Source organism: Astatotilapia calliptera, chromosome 10 (genome assembly GCF_900246225.1).
Source record: "Astatotilapia calliptera chromosome 10, fAstCal1.2, whole genome shotgun sequence".
In the NCBI taxonomy this organism is placed as follows: domain Eukaryota; kingdom Metazoa; phylum Chordata; class Actinopteri; order Cichliformes; family Cichlidae; genus Astatotilapia; species Astatotilapia calliptera.
In genome coordinates, this window is record NC_039311.1 from 10,790,700 (window position 1) to 10,812,048 (window position 21,349).

At 40.7% G+C, this 21,349-nt stretch overlaps 2 protein-coding genes across 2 annotated transcripts; both read right to left on the reverse strand.

Annotated features, from left to right (window-relative positions):
* Positions 1 to 121: 121 nt before the first annotated feature.
* On the reverse strand, positions 122 to 12,732 carry frmd8 (FERM domain containing 8). The gene is made up of 11 exons (XM_026182240.1): positions 12,245 to 12,732; positions 10,917 to 11,014; positions 10,622 to 10,789; positions 10,404 to 10,505; positions 9,442 to 9,500; positions 8,955 to 9,121; positions 6,822 to 7,037; positions 6,618 to 6,741; positions 6,373 to 6,522; positions 2,592 to 2,820; positions 122 to 2,462 (listed from the first exon to the last, which is right to left on the reverse strand). The coding sequence occupies exons 2-11, from the start codon at positions 11,005 to 11,007 to the stop codon at positions 2,353 to 2,355; spliced, it is 1,416 nt and encodes a 471-aa protein (XP_026038025.1). The 5' UTR covers positions 11,008 to 11,014; positions 12,245 to 12,732; the 3' UTR covers positions 122 to 2,352.
* A 1,378-nt stretch (positions 12,733 to 14,110) lies between these two features.
* rom1a (retinal outer segment membrane protein 1a) lies at positions 14,111 to 19,116 on the reverse strand. Its single transcript, XM_026183178.1, has 5 exons — positions 19,001 to 19,116; positions 18,513 to 18,749; positions 15,499 to 15,929; positions 15,117 to 15,363; positions 14,111 to 14,977 (listed from the first exon to the last, which is right to left on the reverse strand). Exons 2-5 carry the CDS (start codon positions 18,660 to 18,662, stop codon positions 14,768 to 14,770), a joined length of 1,038 nt encoding a protein of 345 aa, XP_026038963.1. The 5' UTR covers positions 18,663 to 18,749; positions 19,001 to 19,116; the 3' UTR covers positions 14,111 to 14,767.
* Positions 19,117 to 21,349: the final 2,233 nt, after the last annotated feature.

A 21,349-nucleotide genomic window follows, 5' to 3' on the forward strand; every position in this document is an offset into this window, starting at 1 on the left:
GTTATGTTATTAAATCATATGCAGAATAACATGTTGGTTAAAATATGGCTTTAGTACACTTAAGCAGCAGCACTGAGGAAGGAATATTTGATGACAGGTATGTTCAGAAAAACGGGGCCACTTTGCATCATCCCATAATTTTAATGAAGGCTGAGCTGACAACCGAGAGGAATTACAGTACACCGTTCAACATCCGCCATCCAGTTACTCAAATATACTCACATCAGATAACATAAAGGAAATACATCATTTTAAACCATAGCAATACCACAACTGTCCATTTTCTGGTTTCAATGCACCAAAACAGTAATTTATATGCCAACTTAGTAGAAACAAAAAAAGGCACTTTAATCTTCTGTAAAGTGTTTGAGACTTATTTCTTCATTCACATATACAAACACTGGCAAGTACATGAAAACAAACCAAAAGAAAGTAAAAATGTTCTCTCATAAAAGCTAACAAACAATACAAAACAAATCTCCTGCTGTAAAATGTTTAGAAACAGTGTATTAGTATTAACAAGTGCAGCATCACATGATGTGTAGACTGTCGGAATGCCTATCCTACAACGTGACATGCATAGTGTTTGTTCGCAACAACATACTGTGCTGCTGGCGTTAGTATACAGACAGCAGCTGATACACAAGTCGAAGCATAGAAAAGTAAGAACATTCTGCCGTTTGCGTGCTGAGGAGAGTCGGGAAGAATAGACCGCATGTGCCGCCACATCTCCAACGAGGGCACGTGTTCAAGTGGAAGGTGCTATTACAGAGATGTGGAGACAGAAACTGCCTCCGTTAGCATTAGGGTGGGGTTCAGAGTGACACCCGGGGGACTCTGCCAAGTGCTGGAGGCTAAAATCTGACTCTGCAGCGTTAAGGTAGCATACACTTGGTTGCAGCATGTCAGGCAGGCTTGCTTTGGTGGAAAGACTTAAGATTTTCAACAGTGTGGCCACAACTTGGTCCTTGTTTTGTGTTCAGAACACACAGCCGCTCTCTAGTCACAACTGTGTCAACAGACTGGGTAGCTTTTGGAGATAAAGTGAAGCAGAAATTGTTTTAATGCTATATAAATCTAATAATCTAGTAATGAAATTCTTCGCATTGTCGTAAAGCTGAAAACGAGGCCTTTTCCCCCCCCAATGATGTCAACAGTGACCGTGTTTGCAGAAAACAACAGTTAGTTTCTTTAATGTCTACACTTTCAATTTACCTTCTGTCATGTCAGAAGTTGCACAAGAACAGTATTGCATCAGTTTTCTTGCTCATCAGGTCCAACAGTCAGGTTAGACTGTGTGCCGAGAGATCGCTTGTATTAATCGTCCATGCTTTGAAATTTAACATTTGAATACAAGCATGGTGCGGCAGTGCTGGATGATCTTTAGATGAATATATTTTTTCCTACACAGGTTCTACAGTTTTATAGCTTTAATTCGATTCTTTTATTAGTGCAAATCCATTTAAACACTTGATACTGTGACCACAGAGTTGCAGCTTCTTTAACAAGAAGTTTTAAAACTCACATTTTTTAAAGCAGGTCGGTCGTGCCACCTCTTTCAAACTAGCTGCAGATATCGCTTAATATTGACTTTGTCAAAAACTCCTGTACTTACAAAAGTCCTCCACAACACAGCCAATGTGCTCCCATAAGGATTGTTTATGGTCAGGATAGCCGGACGCGAAACGTTTCTACTTTTTCTGAAGTGGCTTCACCCTTTCTAGAGATCAAGGCACTGGCAGTTTGAACAAAGCAGAATAGCGGAAATGCACCCTTAGATAGTCCCCTGAAAAGTGTTTGTCATGCTGACTGTTGCCATTTGTGGTATCACTTAAAAGTCTGAAGTGGAGTTACGAAAGCTTTAAATATTCTTAATGCTCAATCCCCGATAAGATGAGTAGAGGTAATGCAGTGGTTATACTCATTTGAGGTGCAACATGTTTGAATAATAGCAGTAAATCCGCTTCCAGAGCGCTGCAGAAAGGTCAAAAACAGTTATTGACTGGAGTCACTGTTTGAAGATTGTTATAAGGCTCGTCTCACACTTATTCATCATATGATCTTTACAGTAGGCTGTTTAAGGAACAGCCACTTCAGTTGAACCTTGGAAGCATAGCTGCTAGATCTTTTTTCACATTACTGTACTCGCTTAATGTACACAACTTCAGAAGATAAATATTGTCACTCACACTTGGATCGCTGTCATTTGGTCCTTTACATGTTCACATATTAGCAGATAAGTGTCTCAAGCTCAAAGTAAGTCTCTCCGTTTTTTTTGTTTTGTTTTAAATCTCAGTGTAAAATGTTCAGATTTGGTCTCTGAGAGGATCGGGTCAGATCTGATGGGCGACTTTAACCCTGCTCCAGACTCTCTGTTTGCACTGCAGAGTACGACACTGCAGACGCCTGTCGGGCGAAGAAAGACGCAGCTCTCTTGGGCTTCAAGCGTTTGATTTCTTTTCCTAAAAAAACAAAACAAAAAACACAAAAATGAACAAAGGCTAAAAAAAAATCTCTGACACTGTGAAACGGCACAGAAGGAGCTACCTCCAGAAAGGATAACGGTGCTGTTAAACAAGTTTGGCCCTCACCGTCATCGACGTAGCTGATGGTGTTGAGCGATTGGACTCGGCTGCACACAACGCTGCCTTGCCTGTGCAGCATCCCGCGCCTTCCGCCGCGCCCATTCTTGCTCCTTTCTTCCTGTCCGCCGGGCTGCTGTGACAAACTCACCTCGCCGTCCATCTCGGCTGCAGCTGCCCCCTCGGACGCAGACTTAAGCTCCACGCAGAACTCGATGAAGCCGCTCATGAGCTCCGCCTTGTTGGAGGCGGGGAAGAAAAAAAATCATAACTGAGTCTGCTGTAGTCTGCTGTTTAATGGCCTATTACAGAACCCAGACATCCTAAGACTGAGGGGTGGGGGATCTAATATCACAATAGAAGTCACTACTTCACCACAATATAGTGCATTTTCTGTAAATTCAGTGAATAGTTTATATAATCGCCACACGTAAAGTACAAATTCTTTTTTACACTTAAATTAATTAATAAAAAATGAACAGTACTCAGTCATACGTGATTATTTTTGTGCTTTTATGTATAACATCTTGACATATGTTTGACATATGACACTTTTCAATATCAAATGACTAAAGACCCAACATAAAATACTCACAAAATATATGAAATGCAAATGCACATTAAAAACGATATAAGGCTATTAAACACTTTAAACAAAATAAATATGGGTCTTATGTGGCATCACCCTTTGTGGCACATACTAGATGACCCTCACACAGTCCCCATGACTCGAGAGCCTCCCTGAGGGCTCTGGCTAACATTTCCCCTGCATGGTCCTCAGGAAAACAGCACGTCTGCAAACACTGACTGCAGTGTGTCGGTCTCGGATGAAGTGCACTGTGCATACATTTGATGCTGCAGTCTAGCATGACACACTGTAGATTTCCTCCAATGTTTTGGCCCGACACTCATAATATAAATGAGGCAACTGGACTTGTGTGAAGTGTTTTCGGCTGGACATGTCAAGTGTTTTGACCAATTTAGAAATCCCTGTTTCTCGACATTCTAAGTTAGGACCGTGTCTTTACAGATAAAAGTTGCAATAGCTGCAAAAGCAATAATTATCTCCTTCCATCTTTGTGATGTTCTAACACTTGACTCCGTTTTATTTTGAGCACCTAACAGTTCTTTTTTTTTGCTTCTCATTCGTGAACCCTCTCCATACTCTTTCATGTGATCCTTGCGTAGGTGCTAGAACAGGTTTGTTTTGTCGGAGTCTGTGGTGGGGACTGCTTTGTGGTATAATTTTGCAAAGTATAGTTTTCTGGTCCATGTCAGACTTTTTACAACACAACTATGTATATGCTACAGAAGTAGCCCCTCGTTTAGGAACAAGCTCTTTGATTTGTTTTGCAGTAAACAGTGTGCGTGTGACAGCACAAAATAAACAACAGTATACAGTGGGGCAAAAAAGTATTTAGTCAGCCACCGATTGTGCAAGTTCCCCCACCTAAAATGATGACAGAGGTCAGTAATTTGCACCAGAGGTACACTTCAACTGTGAGAGACAGAATGTGAAAAAAAAATCCATGAATCCACATGGTAGGATTTGTAAAGAATTTATTCGTAAATCAGGGTGGAAAATAAGTATTTGGTCAATAACAAAAATACAACTCAATACTTTGTAACATAACCTTTGTTGGCAATAACAGAGGTCAAACGTTTACTATAGGGCTTTACCAGGTTTGCACACACAGTAGCTGGTATTTTGGCCCATTCCTCCATGCAGATCTTCTCGAGAGCAGTGATGTTTTGGGGCTGTTGCCGAGCAACACGGACTTTCAACTCCCGCCACAGATTTTCTATGGGGTTGAGGTCTGGCGACTGGCTAGGCCACTCCAGGACTTTCAAATGCTTCTTACGGAGCCACTCCTTTGTTGCCCGGGCAGTGTGTTTTGGATCATTGTCATGTTGGAAGACCCAGCCTCGTTTCATCTTCAAAGTTCTCACTGATGGAAGGAGGTTTTGGCTCAAAATCTCACGATACATGGCCCCATTCATTCTGTCCTTAACACGGATCAGTCGTCCTGTCCCCTTGGCAGAAAAACAGCCCCATAGCATGATGTTTCCACCCCCATGCTTCACAGTAGGTATGGTGTTCTTGGGATGCAACTCAGTATTCTTCTTCCTCCAAACACGACGAGTTGAGTTTATACCAAAAAGTTCTACTTTGGTTTCATCTGACCACATGACATTCTCCCAATCCTCTGCTGTATCATCCATGTGCTCTCTGGCAAACTTCAGACGGGCCTGGACATGCACTGGCTTCAGCAGCGGAACACGTCTGGCACTGCGGGATTTGATTCCCTGCCGTTGTAGTGTGTTACTGATGGTGACCTTTGTTACTTTGGTCCCAGCTCTCTGCAGGTCATTCACCAGGTCCCCCCGTGTGGTTCTGGGATCTTTGCTCACCGTTCTCATGATCATTTTGACCCCACGGGATGAGATCTTGCGTGGAGTCCCAGATCGAGGGAGATTATCAGTGGTCTTGTATGTCTTCCATTTTCTGATGATTGCTCCCAAAGTTGATTTTTTTCACACCAAGCTGCTTGCCTATTGTAGATTCACTCTTCCCAGTCTGGTGCAGGTCTACAATACTTTTCCTGGTGTCCTTCGAAAGCTCTTTGGTCTTGGCCATGGCGGCGTTTGGAGTCTGACTGTTTGAGGCTGTGGACAGGTGTCTTTTATACAGATGATGAGTTCAAACAGGTGCCATTCATACAGGTAACGTGTGGGGGACAGAAAAGCTTCTTACAGAAGACGTTACAGGTCTGTGAGAGCCAGAGATTTTCCTTGTTTGAGGTGACCAAATACTTATTTTCCACCCTGATTTACAAATAAATTCTTTACAAATCCTACCATGTTAATTCATGGATTTTTTTTTCACATTCTGTCTCTCACAGTTGAAGTGTACCTCTGGTGCAAATTACTGACCTCTGTCATCATTTTAGGTGGGGGAACTTGCACAATCGGTGGCTGACTAAATACTTTTTTGCCCCACTGTAATATGAAACAACAGGCATTTTAATTCCATCTTCCGATATATTTCGCCATATCCTACAGCCCTACTAAGGCTTAGAGCCTGGTGATTATGGTAATAATGCTTTTACTATTAGGTAACAACTTTTTGGTGCCACGTTCACCGAATGAGGACGATAAACCTGAAGCACAAAAATGACTTGATATTTTTTAGGCTTCAGCACCTATATCAATTGTAACACTCATCTAAACATAAATATGCACAGCTGCTTCATTCAATCCTGGAAATCTCACAAACAGCAGGTGCTCTTGACAAGTGACTGCATCTTTTGTCCAAGTTGAAAACATCTCATTTGAAACTGCGTCAGAGGACTACAGCTGACAGCCATAAGACATGCTTGAATAGAGCAAAGAAAGTGGAGATATTCACACCATATTATTTTTTTAATTTCATAAAAAGTTTTCAAACAGCTGGCGTCAGTAGTTGAGCACAGAGGATAGTGGATAGAGGCTTTCTCCAAATGGGCGTAGGCTTCTCCCTTAAAGATAGGGTGAGGAGTTCAGGGCTCAGAGTTGAGCTGCTACTCCACTGTATTAAAAGGAGCCAGTTGACAAGGATGTCTACTAGAAACTGAGATATTCTGAGCATGTCCTACCAAGAAGATTCCCCAAGGCCTGGGAATGCCTCAGTGTTCCCCTTGGGTGAGCTGAAGGAGGTAGCGAGGGGAACACAAAGGAGGTTTGGACTTCTCTGCTAAGGCTGCTGCCACAATGCCTCAGCCCTGATGGATGGATGGAAAAAGTTTCTTACCTGTTTTGAGTAGATCTTTAACAACTTGTTGACAGGAGTGCCGTCTTCATCTCCGTCAAACTCCAGCCACAGGATGTGTGAATCCCCCTCCTCCTCGGGGTAGCTGTGGTCCCAGGAGAGCTCACTAAAGCGCAGGCCAAGCAGCACGTGCTGCGGGAAAACATTTCCATAACAGGAACAGAAACCGAGTGAGAACCACAGCAAGTGTGGCTGCTGTTTTACAAAAGGTGTGAATCACTGCTCACCTTCTCTTTGACATCCATCACATAAACACCTTCCAGGCAGATCCCGATGTTGACAGCTTTACGTTTTCCCCTTTGCAGGATCCCCTGCGCTGGTTTGTCAATCTCCCCAAAGAAGAAAGCGCACCTGTTTTCACATTTAAAGTTAATCATTTGCCTTCTGTGGAAAATTACAATGCAAAAATGTGTCATTATGCTACATCATACCCATAATAAGGCAGCGTGTGACAAGTGTTGAGGTACTGGTGTAGGAGCTGCGTGGGCTCGGGAGAGCTTCCAGCAGATGTGCAGATCTTACTGTACTCCTTAAAAAGGTTCTGCTCCAGCCCGACCTGACGGCTTGACTTCCCTCGCAAAGTAGAGAACAAGCCTCCACTCCCCATGGTGACATGTGCAGGCAGATAAGAAGACAGCTTCTTCTCCCTGTGGAAAACAGAGGACAGAGGTTTGCATCGGATCTGTGAAGTATTTTCTCTCGTCTGCTCCTCTTTCCTAATTTACCCAACTGTCAATCTTTCTTCCTTTCATGTTGGTCTCATTTAAATGTTCTTCGCAGCGCGTCTTACTGTGACTTTTTGTGAGACCAAAGGACAAAATGCACTCATCTCCCAATTAAATTGTCTAGAGTGTAGCTCTAGTTTTTGACCTTTCCTCCTTAAATGCTACCACTCACATTCTTAGATAAACACGCTCCTTAAGTGCAAGAGGACTACTTCCTTTACAGAATCTATTTCATATAATTATGTAGAAATCTTCTGATAAGAGCATCTAGATTTAAAATAACCCATAAACATGCCTCAAAGAATTGCCCGGCTTTGTCTCGTCATCGGCCATCATAGGAATCTATTTTGTTCTACTTTGGACAGTTAACGAAAATGTTTTATGTAGAGGACAAAGCAAGTATCTCGTCTCATTTTTAAACTGGTTGGGGTGCAGCATTATTGTTTATGTTCATGCAGTAAGAACATCGGATTATCTTTCGAAGTATAAAACCTATGGATCAGTCAGTAAATTGCTTTGAAACAGCAGGCAGGAAGTTCAGACACCAGATAAAAACACACAGTAGGATTTTGCAACTCCATAAGCAAAGACTTCCTTAAAAAGTCTATAAATATGCATGTTTTTGTGTAGCTGTGGGTGCCTGTAAGATGCTTCTAAGAGTAGATAGGTTACACTGATAATAATATACCTAATGCTGTATTGTATGTGCAGTGTCAATTTTTAGTACTTCACTTGCAGTGGCTCTTAGACAACCTGACAGAGAAGAAACCAATGATGAATGTTGTCATTAGAAATGCCTTATCCCACCTGCACACCAACAAGTACTTAGAAAAACACTGCAGTGTTCAGGCAACTGTTAATATAAAAAAAGGCTTCTTAAACAAAAGGACGACTGACCTTATTCACAGTATCTGTGTACCTTTTACAGGACTGCATCACATTGTCATAGACTGTAGTGAAGCACTCAAAGCTACTCAGTCTATCAGATCCCTAATTGAGGAATATGCGGGCTGTGGGAAATGGTTTGGGTGGTGCTTTTTACATTGTTTATTTTTTCTACTACATTAGGCTGTGCAGTAGAAAGGAATCATCTCAGAGTCTGACAGATTTATGAAAGGCAGATCGACCATTTCTTTATAAATAAATGGAAGAGAGATACTGTTTCATTTTGCATAAACTGCAAAGTCTGTGTGAACGTGTATGAGCACATTCTCTAAGTGCAAGAGTAAACATACACAGAGTAGAATACTGGGAAAAACTTAGTCAGATTAAGCAAGGATTACTTTTCTGAAATGGCACGCAACTGGCTCACTTTCACAGGTATGTATTAACCTCACTGACTCTGCAGTTTCCTTCTCTTCCATCTATGCTTTAAGAAATGTGTTTTAAAAAAAATGAATCCCACTAAATTATGAAGGCCTTAAGCAAAAATTATTTTAACTACTTTAGGTGGAGGGTACATAATGTGAATAAGGCAATGACTGAATGTTGCCAGACCACTAACAAAACACATAAAATAAACATCAGTAGGGTCTGGGGACCGATTTCTTCCTTTTCTATTATGTAAAGAGGAAGATATAACTGAAGTATGAAGAAGCAATTGCTTTCAAATTGTCATTGTCCTGTAGATAAATGACTGAAACTGACAAAATCTAACCATTCCTTAAGCTTGTAGCTCACAACTTACCCCCCCAAAGCTACAATTTCAGACCCAGAAGCACAACTGATATAAGACTTAAGACATATCGGCCAATACTTTTTTCTTTCAGGCACATGAAACATAAACAAACTCCCCCTAGCATCATCATGTGTAGTTATTTATGAGCAGTTGCTTCTCACCTTATAGTTGTAGTAAACTGTTGGCTGTCCAGACTAGTTCCCTCATCGAGAGCAATAGACAAAGCTCCAAGACTAGTCCAATGCTCAGGGTCGCAGGGGTATCGACCGGTGAGGATGTTGCTCCTGGCTTCCTCATAAAGAAGTCGCAACACTCCCTCCTCTTGTATCTGCACCGGAGTGAGACAGTAACTCCCAGTAAGCACATTAAATTTGAAACTGAAAAAGAGTTTTTGTCTAATTAAGTCAAAATTTGTATTTCATTTAGCTTCGTTTGATTTGATTTGACATAATATTATGAGTCGTCAACTTTAATTTGCTGCTATGTTTGTAACACAAGGAAACACTGTTAGTTTTAACAAGCCATGTGAAGTCAATAAATTAGACAAAATCTTCAGAAAAATGAAATGCAGACCTCGGTTACCCCTGGAGTATAACACCGTTTCCACCATTCTAAGATTAGTTTAAGTTGTAGCAGAGTTAAGAATACCTGCAGCTCTTTAGATTTCGGATAAAACACACTGCGCCTGTACTGGAGACATGGTTCATCTGTAAAAAGGCAGAGGACAATCATGCTTTACTGTTTCGCGAAGTATTCAAGTCCACATTGGATGACAATCAGCCTCATCATCCAGTGTGGAGGAGTGAGGGTAGAAAGACAATGTGAGTCCCCTCAAGCCCACTCTGCTGTGGCTCACAGTCCTGTGCCGTGGGTGGAATTTACTCCACAGGAAAAGTAACAGCTTTTAAGGGATTATACAATACCTGTGTGATACTTTTTATGCTTTATTAGTGGAAAGCTGTCACTGTAGACTAAAAGCACCTGCCTGTTCAACAACAGCAGTTCATGTCAATGCCTCCTTTTCCATGTTTCTCTTTTATCACATCCAAGCAAACCTGACAGCCCTTTTATCCATTATTTACCTCAAGTAAGCCAGCAACCACCATTAACGTATAAGTAAGCTAGAAATAAAGAGGAAACAGCTGCAGAAAAAGAAACAAGCTGTTGTCAGCACGTAAAAATGCTTTGTTTGGAGGCAGAAAACCAGGCTGGTGACAGAAGTCAGCTTAAGGCAAACAGAGAGTGCCAATTACTAGACTGGACTGATGTTTACGTGCAGCTCATTGGTAACTACAGTGTATTAGAAACTATAGAATAACATTCTTCAGTCTGTAGAGGATTGCAGCTGTTTAATTGTAAGATTTATGGCAACAAGAGGGCATACTCCGTAAGCAAAAAGCTTTACTTTATCTTATTAGGAAGGATTTACAAGAATAATCTACCACTCAGCAGCGGAAGCCATTATCTTTCCTTTCATCTCTTTGTACACTGCAACACCCTTTTCCCGTACAAAGTTCGAGTCATGCTTTCATTACAGAAACTAGATTTCTTGCGTTGACAGCTTTTCTTTAGTCCAGTGTTTGGTGGCGCACGCAAGTCAAAACTCTGACCTTGTGAAATGTCTTCCTCTGAAGCCTCGGTGAAGCGATACAGCAAGTCGTGCCACTGCCGACACAACTTGTACGGTTGATGCCTCGTCTTTAACTGCAGTTCTGAAGATAGGGAGTGAGGAAAAAAGTTATGCAGCAGCATGTTTTACTCATATCAAGTGATATCACATAATACAGTTAAGTGATAGAAATATGAGGAGGAGGGTTGAGGTTCTAACCGAGCAGTGGAGAGCAAAGCCAGAAGGCAAAAACATCCTGTACAGACTCAGGAGTATGGAGAGCTTCACGAACGTTGCGGCCCAGCTCTTGCACGGTGACAGTGCCGAGCCCTTCTAGAGTTAAGTGTACTGCACTGTCACCAAACAAGTATATAAGCACATCTTGAGCTGTGTGAACAAACATAATTTAAAAAAAAGCAAAGAGATTAATAACAAAAACAATAATAATAGATTAACTACTTTGGGGGTTTTTTGCACGATAAAATAATCTGGGTGAGACTGTTTGACATCATACCACGAGATAGTGTTGCAGAGGAAGCCACACTTCCTCTTAGCGAGTGATCATCTGATGAATCTGGAGGAAAACTGCACTCATCTCCTTCCATCTCTAACCTGAAATGAAAACACCAAAAATTCAGATGAGTAACAACACAGACTCACGACAAGATTCTTTACAGGGAGGAGCAATGCAACGGGAAGGGATGGCTAGAAATCTACCCAAGTGTCTGACGGGTGAGACAAAACAATCACCAGGAGTGAAAATCAAAACAATACTGTAAACTGCACTTGAGGAACACAAACACGTCGCAGTTGAACACAGAAGTGGCAACAGAGGCAGCACACCTGCAATATATTACAGTCCCACTCCCAACCCAAATGGACTCTCAAGTTATTCATCAACAGTATACTAAAAGGAAATGCCAGCAAAGCGGTGTAGGCGTGTGTGCTGCTTATACTGACATTCTTACACATGTGTGTAATAGCTTGGGAATAGCCACATAATATATCTCTAAACAAAGCATTACAGCTAAGTAACCTCTTCAGAGATAACTAGACCAGCAGGAATTCAATTCAATTTTATTTATATAGCGCCAAATCACAAGAACAGTCGCCTCAAGGAGCTTTATATTGTAAGGTAGACCCTACAATAATAGGGGGTGCATCTTTATCACTTTATTCCATTTGGTGCTCTTTCTATTATATTTTGTTCAAAACAAAAGTCAGGGTTCAATACATAACCCAGCGCCACCTCGTGTTTTTAACCCGAGAATGATCCTATACGATCACTACATCCCAGTCAGTCGACTGCTGACCTCACCCTGTTCAACTGCAGTGCTCCGTGAGCACCAACATGTAACTGTTACGGTTTTTAACGTGGCTTCGAACATTTCTAGAACAGCCTTCATACCGTTACAGAGAGACAACAAACACGGGCGTCGTTGAAACGGGCAACATCTCGCCGCCCGTGGATAAAATAATAGCTAGCTCCTCAGTTTTAACAGGGCTGCCCCAAACTCAGCCGGGGATGAAATTTGTGTGACATTATAGAGAATAACTCAACACACAAAAAGTGAATTGCGTAGACTATTATCTAAAAGGCAGTTGAAAACACCATGCTAGCTAAATAAGCTAGGCATCGGAAATATTACCAACACTGGACGTCACTGCGATCATTTTAGACGTGTTAATGCGCTTCATTTATCTGCCAGTAGGAAACAATTTAGATGCCGAAGCTATCTGGCCCATTGGCTAACTTTGTGTGTGTTTTGTTTAACAGAGTGACCCACTATTAATAGCAAGTGATGAAACTACTATGTTCCAATGTCTCTGTTGTCCACCTACCTGCCAGTTCCTGTAAGTTTCCGTCCACTCGCTTCTCTCGATGGGATCCTGTTGATTTTGTAAATACTGTGGCCAAGTACACCAACTAATTAAAAACCCGCTGTTATTGCCCTCACCACAGCTTCCCAGCTACCCTGAACTAGCTCTTCTAGCAGTTGCAACAGTTTCAAATTGTGCGACTCCCGAACGACTTGATTATTCTAACCCGTTCCTCATTACTTGGGTGTGACAGCCAAGCTAGAAGATTTTTTTAACCACAGCAATTCAAATATTTCTAAATTAAACAGTCGCGGAGGCAATTGGAAGCGAATATCCATACATGTTCCATCTGGAGGTAGTTTGAAAGTTCACTGACTGACATAGAGTGTACACTTTGAAGTCGTTCACATGAGATCGGGTCAAAAATATTTGATCCTCAGAATGACGGGGAAAATGAGGCGAACGTCAGAGAGTGCGTCGTCCCGTCACGTGACTGAAACGTAATCGCAGCTGTACTTCAGCAGGCAGCGGATTAATTCTTTTTATCTGCTGACTGTCATTAAGTTTACCTGCGAAAAACAGATTACAGCCACGGTAATACAATCGATTCCACGCAGTCACAGCTTCAGACGTCCTCATGAATCAACTTTGATCTGATACAGTCTCAACCCGTGTCTCACAAAGTGGTATTTATTGGATTGCATTTACTCACAGTTTAATATCACCCATTGTATTTCCCCATATTTATAGCCTTCTTAAATTGTATGTGTATATATCCTTGGCAGTATATTGACCTGTTATTTAAGTTTAATGCACCATGTCAGGGAGTATTGCCATAATTATGTTATCCTTGCATAATGACAATAAAGAGTCATGAATCTTTTCAACAGATTTAAAAACAGTGACTCTAAATATACACCGACCAGGCATAACATTATGACCACCTGCCTAAAGTTGCGTTTGTCACATGTCACCCTTTTGCTGACCCATGGAGGCATGGACTCCACTAGACCCCTGGAGGTGTGCTGTGGTATCTGGCACCCAGATGTTAGCAACAGATCCTTTAAGTCCTCTAAGGTGCGACATGGGGCCTTCATGGATCGAACTTGTTTGCCCTGAACGTCACACAGATGCTCAACTGGATTGAGACCCGGGGAACTGATCAAACCTTATCAAACTCTCTCAAATCCTTACATTCGCATAATTTCCCTGCTTCTAATACATCAACTTTGAGGACAAAATGTTCACTTGCTCCCTAATTTATCCCACACAATAACTCTTGCCAAGATGAATAGATAATCAATTATGCCTGATAGGTGTAAATAACATGATGGAAATACTGCAATTTGTAATGTGCAAAAAAGGCATGTATGTAAACAGTAAAGTGATTTTTTTTTTTTTAATAAACTGCCTTGTACAGTTTTAGGGAAATGCATTACATTACATATTGGCATGCCTATATAACTTTGTGTTTGAATGATTATCTCTCAGCTTTACCAGTCTTCCCTTTTACCAGTCTCAGTATTATTATTTTTCACCTTTTCAAATTTGTATAAGGAGACAAAGCCTTCATATGGTTCACCGTTCATCTGCCAGCCACCTGACGCAGGCGTCTAACTGCTAAGGCAGCAGGCTGGGTATTAACTAATGGGATTTGGCAGCTAAGGTGTCAGAACAGAGGACACACTCGATGGCTTTCACTGCATTACTGACAACGATTAATCAGCCTTTGTAATCTGATTCCTTTCACTGAGTGAGAGAAGAGAGGCGAGGAGAAAGTGCTATCTCACAGCCACTGTCATGGAAGGTGACAAGTGAAGTATTTTAATGTCTCTGCGTGCTGTATTTACATCACAAAGAAAATAAGAAAACAACTCCACTCCATGAGACATTTAGTAACCTCAAACTTTAATAAGTCATCTTTTATATATTATTGTCATAATCCTGTTGCGCAGCAGAGCATTGTGCCTCATGTCTCTCTACAGTCAGCTTTACATCTTCCACAAAATATATAATTTTTGTACACTTGCTCTTCGATTAATGTTTATCCTCTGATTGATGGGTGACTGCTTTATTGCGTTTCAGACAAACAAGTCTTGTGAGTGTGTAATTATAATCCAAACCACTTTCAAAAGCAATATTGGTAATTGCATATATTTGTAGGACTGTAAACAAACAATCAAGGATTTGTTAATCTTGTGCAGTGAATAACAGGCAAAATAAAAGTGATAGACAATAAAAAAAAAGTTCTTATTATTTTAAGCATCTTATTCATTTTAAGGAGTACAAGTGTCTGAAAACTGGATTAATCATAGCTGCTATGGGTACATTTACTGGCAATAAAGACACCAAGATAGAATTTGACTGGGAATTAGAGTAGATGGGTGGATGGTCATCTGACAATAAAAAAACAAAAACACTATCCCTAAATTTGTGAAATTCACAGAAATTTGTTATTTGTGTTCTTTTTTAAAAATTGAAATCATTCCTTAGATGCCGTCTTGTACAAGTTATTTACACGTGATGTTTGATGTAAAATGTGGTTTAGGTGGGAGTTGTTGTGGCTGCAGCACTCCCTTCTTCGACCTGGTTTTTGAGCAGGAGGAACTTCAGCACAGGGTCGAGATACTCCATGATGGTTTCTTTCACTCCCTTCTCTAGCAAGTACCCTTCTGTCTCGATTTCAGTGTTTTCCTTTCCTGCCACTGCCTCCATGGCTGTCTGCAGGAGGCGCAAACTCACCAGCACAGAGCCCTGCAAAAGTGAGAGCGATTGGGGAGCAAGTTAGACAAGGGTAAGCTCTTTAAAACCCAGTGTTGTATGTCTCACATTTTATAAATTACAAGCTCGCTGTGGCACCACAATCTCTGCCTGAAATCATGGTCGGGCTTACCTGTAAGAGGAAGATTGACAGAACTCCAGCCCCAATTGTGTTCATCAGGCCCATGTAGTAGTTGACCAGAGCCTCTCTGCACCCCCGGAGGTAGATGTTGAGCTCTTCGGTTTGGTAATCATAGTTATAGTGAGCTGAATTGTTGGTAAGCTGATACTGCATGCACGGCCGTGGAGAACTGGGGTTACAGCAACTGAATGGGACTCCGTCTACCAAGTAACGGCCATCCACGTTGCTCTTGATGCGGCTATAGAAACAAATGAGGGATTACTAACACTGTTACCACATGATTGTCTTCTTTAGTCACACTTTTTCAATCCAAACTCTTTCATTTTTTAAGAATATGCACAAATGTGAAACCCACTACCCTCCAGCCCCTTACTCTTTCACTTCCTTAGAGCTGAAATCAAGGTAGCGGTTGCTGATCCACTGGACCTCGAACCAATCCCTGAAGTCATTGTTCCCACAACACTGAAACTCCATCTGCAGACGATCGATGTTCTGCTTCTGGAAGCAGCGGCCTGGTGTGTCTGTATCCTTGTAGAAGCGGATGCCATTCCTCAGGCCAGCCTTTAGAGAAGACTCCAGACTGCCCTTCATTGCGTAGCTCATGATGACAGCTAGCAGCATGAGCACGGTGAAGAAGCAAGAGACGGCAAAGTAGGGCTTCAAGAAGTTCTTCCAGCGAGGGAATCGCCCAGCGTCCAGGGCATCCTGACAGATCTTTGATGCAAAGTAGTTGATGCCCAAGGAGGCGAGACCAACAATCATGAGGGTGTTCGGCACAATATGAATGTCTTGGTTATCCATTACCTGAAAGTGAGTCACACAGCAATGTGTGGAATATTAAACCATTCAAATTCATTTCAATAATTATGCAGAACAAATAAACAAAATTAGTGAAGTATGAAATTCTATGAAAATCGCACTCACCAGCCACTTTGTGAGGTACACCTGTTCAACTACTTGTTAACAAAAATACCTAAGTAGCCAGTCACATGGCAACAACTCAGTTCATTTAGGCATGTAGACATGGTCAAGATGACTTGCTCAAGTTCAAATCGAGCATCAGAAGAAAGGTGAGATAAGTGGCTTGGCTGTTGGTGCCTGGTCTGAGTATTTCGGAAACTGCTGATATACTGGGGGCGGGGGGGGGTGTTCTACACAACCATGACTGAAGATTGCTTGTAGCCAGTGAGCTTCAGCTCACACAGAAAATGTCTCTGTGATACTAAAGGTTTAAGTAGAAAGGCCTGACTACCTCAATCCGATAGGTAAGGAATGGTGACTGAAAAAAGAACACTCGTTACAAACAGGGTATGCAGAAGAGCATCTCTGAGTGCACAACACATTTAAGCAATGGGCTACAGCAGCAAAAGACCACATCAGGTACCACTCCTGTCAGCTAAGAACAGGAAATTGCGGCTACAATTTGCATGGCCTCTGCAAAATTGAACACCAGAAGACTAGAAAAATGTTGGTCGGGTGAGTCTCGTTTTCTGCCTTGTATCAATGATTTACTTTGTTGTTTTGGGGTTGTAATGATGTGGGGATATTTTCTTGGCACACTTTGGGCCCCTCAGTACCAACTGAGCATGGTTTAAACCCCAAAGCTTACATGCTCCTGACCATGTCCATCCCTTTATATTCACAGTGTACCCATCTTCTGACGGCTGTGGCCTTGTACAGGACAACACTCCATGTCACAAAGCTTAGATAATCCCAAACTGGTTTCTTGAACATGATAATGTTCACTGTCCACAAACAGTCTCCACAGCCACCAAATCTTAATCTGGCACCTTTGGGAGTGATGCAACACCAAAATTCAAGTCATGGATGTGCAGCCAAAAAAATCTGCAATAACTGTGTGATGCTATCATGTCAATATGGACCAAGCTCTCTAAGGAATGTTTCCAGCACCATGTTGAAACTTTGCTATGAATAATTAAGTCAGTTCTTAAAAGCAAAAAGCAGTTGTGTCAGGTGAATGTCTAATAAAATGTCCAGAGAGCTTATGTTCACAGCCATAAACATAATTGCATGTATATGTAAACTTTTTAACCAATTTTTCTCCTCTAATAAGTCAGACTGTTCTTCTCCAATGCCTACTATTTTGAATATATAGACACTAATGCGGAGAGTACAGTCCTGAAATGAAAGTTAACATTTTTGACATCACAACATGCGTTGATGAGGCTTAGAAGGCTTAAAAGGATTCCACCTTTATTTATGAAGAGACGTCAATTTGTAAATGTGCGTAAATATATATAGAAATAAAACATATTGTCAGCATTACTGTCAGATGCTAAATGTCATAATGAAGAACTAGACCAGAATGTATGAGCCACAAGCAGCTGGGGCTTAAAAGTATCGTTCAAGGATACCTGTCGTACATTTAGTAACTCAGAACTCAGTTTGTTATCCACTTCTACCACACAGAACAGACACAAACACCACAACTGCATGAAATTGCAGCCACTTCCCTTTTAAATATGGTAGTGAGGTTCTACTGAATGCTGCACTATTTGTCTTTGGTTTGTCTTTGGTTTACGTATTTGGTAAACCAATGTGATTCCAATGGAACATGTTTGTAGAGCACATTTCCTGAAGCTATATGTCAAGCAAACTAACATCCTCAGAGATTCATTTTGGTAAAATGGAAATTTAAAAAAATAATTTCATTTTGAAAACACAACAAAGTCTTGTGTTCAGTCAAACGTTCTCTGATGATGGGATTAAACCTTTACTGTAATCTACATAATAAGATAATATTTTCTTTGCATTTTTCAATCATTCCAAGCGTGTGTAACAATAAAACTGATCATACAAAGCTATGGTGACAGCTTTAAGTAGCAGTAGGGATTAGGGTAATTAAGACTGACGAAGCCTAATTTATGAAATGATGAGTCAGGATCCAAAGTGGGTCACAGGTGTGTTGATTGCCGATTAGCACGGAGATTTCATTTATCCTCTAAGACTTTTTCCTTTTGCATTTTCCCTGAAAATCTAGTGTCTACAGTTAAAACCCAACACAGAAGGCATTTGTTGAGTGTACTCAGGAATATTCACACCTGGTATTATAGCGTATAATCAGATTCTTTAGGCAATTAAATATAGCGTCCCTGATATTTGATGCACAACTTGATGTGAGATTAGAAATATTAGCACTTATTAGTGGTTTATTATTTGACATTATTTGTAATAGTTATCATTGCAGACAACAATAATTTTAATGACTTTCTTCCCATTACACACAGTTACAGTAACTATGCATACTCTTAATACTACATTTCATGCAAATAGTAGTTACCCAGTAGTAATTTTCAGGCATCCTACAATGGGTAAATTCAAAAAGTATAAGAAAGTATTCACTCTAGGAGGTCAAATTTTAAGTACCTCTGCCCTCCTGCGGAGCTCCGTCTTGAGGATGCACCCCAGGGTGAAGGTCGTGGCCCCAGCAACCGTGGCACACCATGACAGGATCCACAGTCCCTGGGCTAGCTTCACCCTTTTCTGAAAGGGGAACTTCATCTTCATCACCACCATGGTTGCAGCAGGGGAATCTTACCAGGTCTCACCGGGGGGTAGGGGAAGGAGAGCGACGAGGCCGCGGGGGACGATGCTGTGCTCTGGCTGTGAGAGAGGAGAAGAGATGAGAGGGAGGACTCCAAAGGCTTAAAGATGAAGATGGCAGAACTGAAACACCCCTGTATAAACAGTGTGAGGACAGTTCAGACACAAAACAGTAGTTTTGTGAGAAACAAACAACCAAACTAAGAAGTAGAGAGGTTAGCAGAAAGTCCCTGGAAACTTCTGAGTTTTAGAGCTTTACATCACAAGTGGTGCATCTTCAATTAAACTGATGTTGGTGGGTCAAATTTTACCTTATTTTTTCCTAAAAGATTCTGAAAAAAAGTCCAGTTATCTCCAGCAACCACTGTGTACCGTCCAATGTGCCACACAGTGGATTTGGCACACTGGATTTGGTAAACCTGGATGCAGGGGGGCGTCTTACCACTAATACCTACCTATCCTATTAAACTGGTTTGTGGATCCAGGCCATTGTCTGCTCAGCATCTGTCACTCATACAGAGGGACATGGATGACAAGCCAAATTGAAATTGACAGGGAGGTATTATTAATACACAAGTCATTATCTGTGTAATGCAGACACTTGGGACACATCTACTGGAAAAAATTACAAAGTACAAGAAAATTACATGAGATTTAAAAAAATATTTAGACAAATAGGTCTAAATATTTATTTCCATTTTCAATTTGCCATTATGTAGAAGTCTACAGGTTGAGAAACAGTCAAAGTCCTCTATTGGACCCAGAGTCACTGGCTCTCAACTCTGTGTAGTAATATATGAGGGGAAGAGTAGCCAACTCTCATTACTGCCTGACTGATACTCTGAATCCAAGTAGCATGGTCCCAAGGTGGCAAACATTCTCACCTCCTCATCCATACTGGTACCAATTTTCCATTAATATTTCTGGTCAATATGGTCTCTTTCATTTGCTCTGACTTTGCAGAACTCCTCTTATATGTAAGCAAACAAATCTACAATGAATATTTGTCTCCACCTTCTTAATCAGAACATGTATACAGTGAGATGATGATTTATTACAGTTCACAAAAGGCATCTGAAAGTGTATCACTACTGTTGTACTAATTTTGGTATCAATCCAGGATCAAGTAAATACAGGGTAAGTATTGACATTTTTGCTTTCCACAATTATTAGTCAGTGCAACAAAACACACCTTTCAGCTTTTCTTGTATTTTGAAACTGTAATTTTTGGAGACCTGGAATGTAAAGTGCTTTTCTTTAAAATGTGATATAGGCCATAAATAAAATAGATGTGACAGCAATGCTATAAGTTTCAGACGTTTTTCATGTTTAAGGTGTATCTATAGATTTTTTTCATTTCCAAAAAATAATTTATTTAACTCAATTCAGTGGATTACATCACTTAGATAATAGAAACAAAGTATCCACGCTGTCATGCTAGTATTGAATTTTTACTGTGGGTGGCTGTAGCTCAGGTGGTAGAGCAGGTCATCTACTGATCGGAAGGTTGGTGGTTCGATTCCCGGCTTCCCCTAGTCTGCATGCCAAATATCCTTGGGCAAGATACTAACCTGAAATTGCTCTCCGATGCATTCATTGGAGTATGAATGTGTGTGAATGTCAGTTGTGCTTGTGTGAATGGGTGAATGCACAAGTTGTGTAAAGCGCTTTGAGTGCTCAGAAGAGTGGAAAAGTGCTATATAAGAACCAGTCCATTTACTTCTTTTTTTTTTTTTTTTGCTTTGCTCTGCTCTACCAATAACTACCGTACTGGTCCATGAAAAGCGCTATATAAATCCAATCCATTATTATTATTACTACAGCTATAGCCTGTACATGCTTATAGTTATAGTATATTCATAATATACCTTCATACCGTGTACATTGTAACATACCTATAATAGATCTATATTCTGTAATATATCTATATTATTGCTAAAGCACTTTCTGGATGGATGCAAACTGCATTCCGTTGCCTTGTACTTGTGACATGTACAATGACACTAAAGTTGAATTCTATTCTATTCTATTCTATTCACAGCTGAAACTGTGTCTCACTGTTTTGTTTTGGGTTTGTTTTTTTCATTTCAGTTAGATGTGACATGGACAGAGACACAACTGTAAAATCTGTTCATTTGCAAGCTTTTATTTTGGCAGGATATTGTAATATGAGGAAAACAGCAAACATAACATAATTTTCACATTTTAAAAGCTATAGCAATACCGTATTTATAAGTATATATATATATTATCAGTAGCATGTAAGGCAAGCCTATCATAATTAAATTGTACTATAAACTGAAAGGAAATCAGGTTCAATATAATCTTTTTAACTGTTTTAAATTGTGCTTGATGTTGTTTATAGCATTCAAGAGTATCTAACAGTAGCTAGCTATGTAAATAAGTATAACTTATATGATGACTTTTTAAAATTCTGCAATGATGAAAAAAGAAAAGGAACTGCAGTAATCAGCCACAACATTAAAACCACCTGCCTAACATTGTGTATGTCCTCCTTTAGCCACAAAACCACATTTGACCTGTTAGAGTATGAACTGTGGCTATTTTGTTGTTTCAGCAGTGGAACCTTTGGCTCATGTGGGCTCTGTGGTGGAGCCTTGGAGGCCCACCTGTCAGTGGTTTTGGCTGACCATTCTATT

Excerpts from the sequence above, each read along its gene's own strand:
- frmd8 (XM_026182240.1), bottom strand. The coding sequence starts at position 11,007 with ATGGAAGGAGATGAGTGCAGTTTTCCTCCAGATTCATCAGATGATCAC. Across the intron at positions 9,122-9,441 it reads CGAAATCTAAAGAGCTGCAG|ATACAAGAGGAGGGAGTGTT; the intron begins GTATTCTTAACT and ends ACTCCGGTGCAG. Across the intron at positions 7,038-8,954 it reads CAGTTTACTACAACTATAAG|GGAGAAGAAGCTGTCTTCTT; the intron begins GTGAGAAGCAAC and ends TGTTTTCCACAG.
- rom1a (XM_026183178.1), bottom strand. The coding sequence starts at position 18,662 with ATGGTGGTGATGAAGATGAAGTTCCCCTTTCAGAAAAGGGTGAAGCTA. Across the intron at positions 15,930-18,512 it reads AGCTCCGCAGGAGGGCAGAG|GTAATGGATAACCAAGACAT; the intron begins GTACTTAAAATT and ends ACTCACTTTCAG. Across the intron at positions 14,978-15,116 it reads TGTCAATCTTCCTCTTACAG|GGCTCTGTGCTGGTGAGTTT; the intron begins GTAAGCCCGACC and ends TCACTTTTGCAG.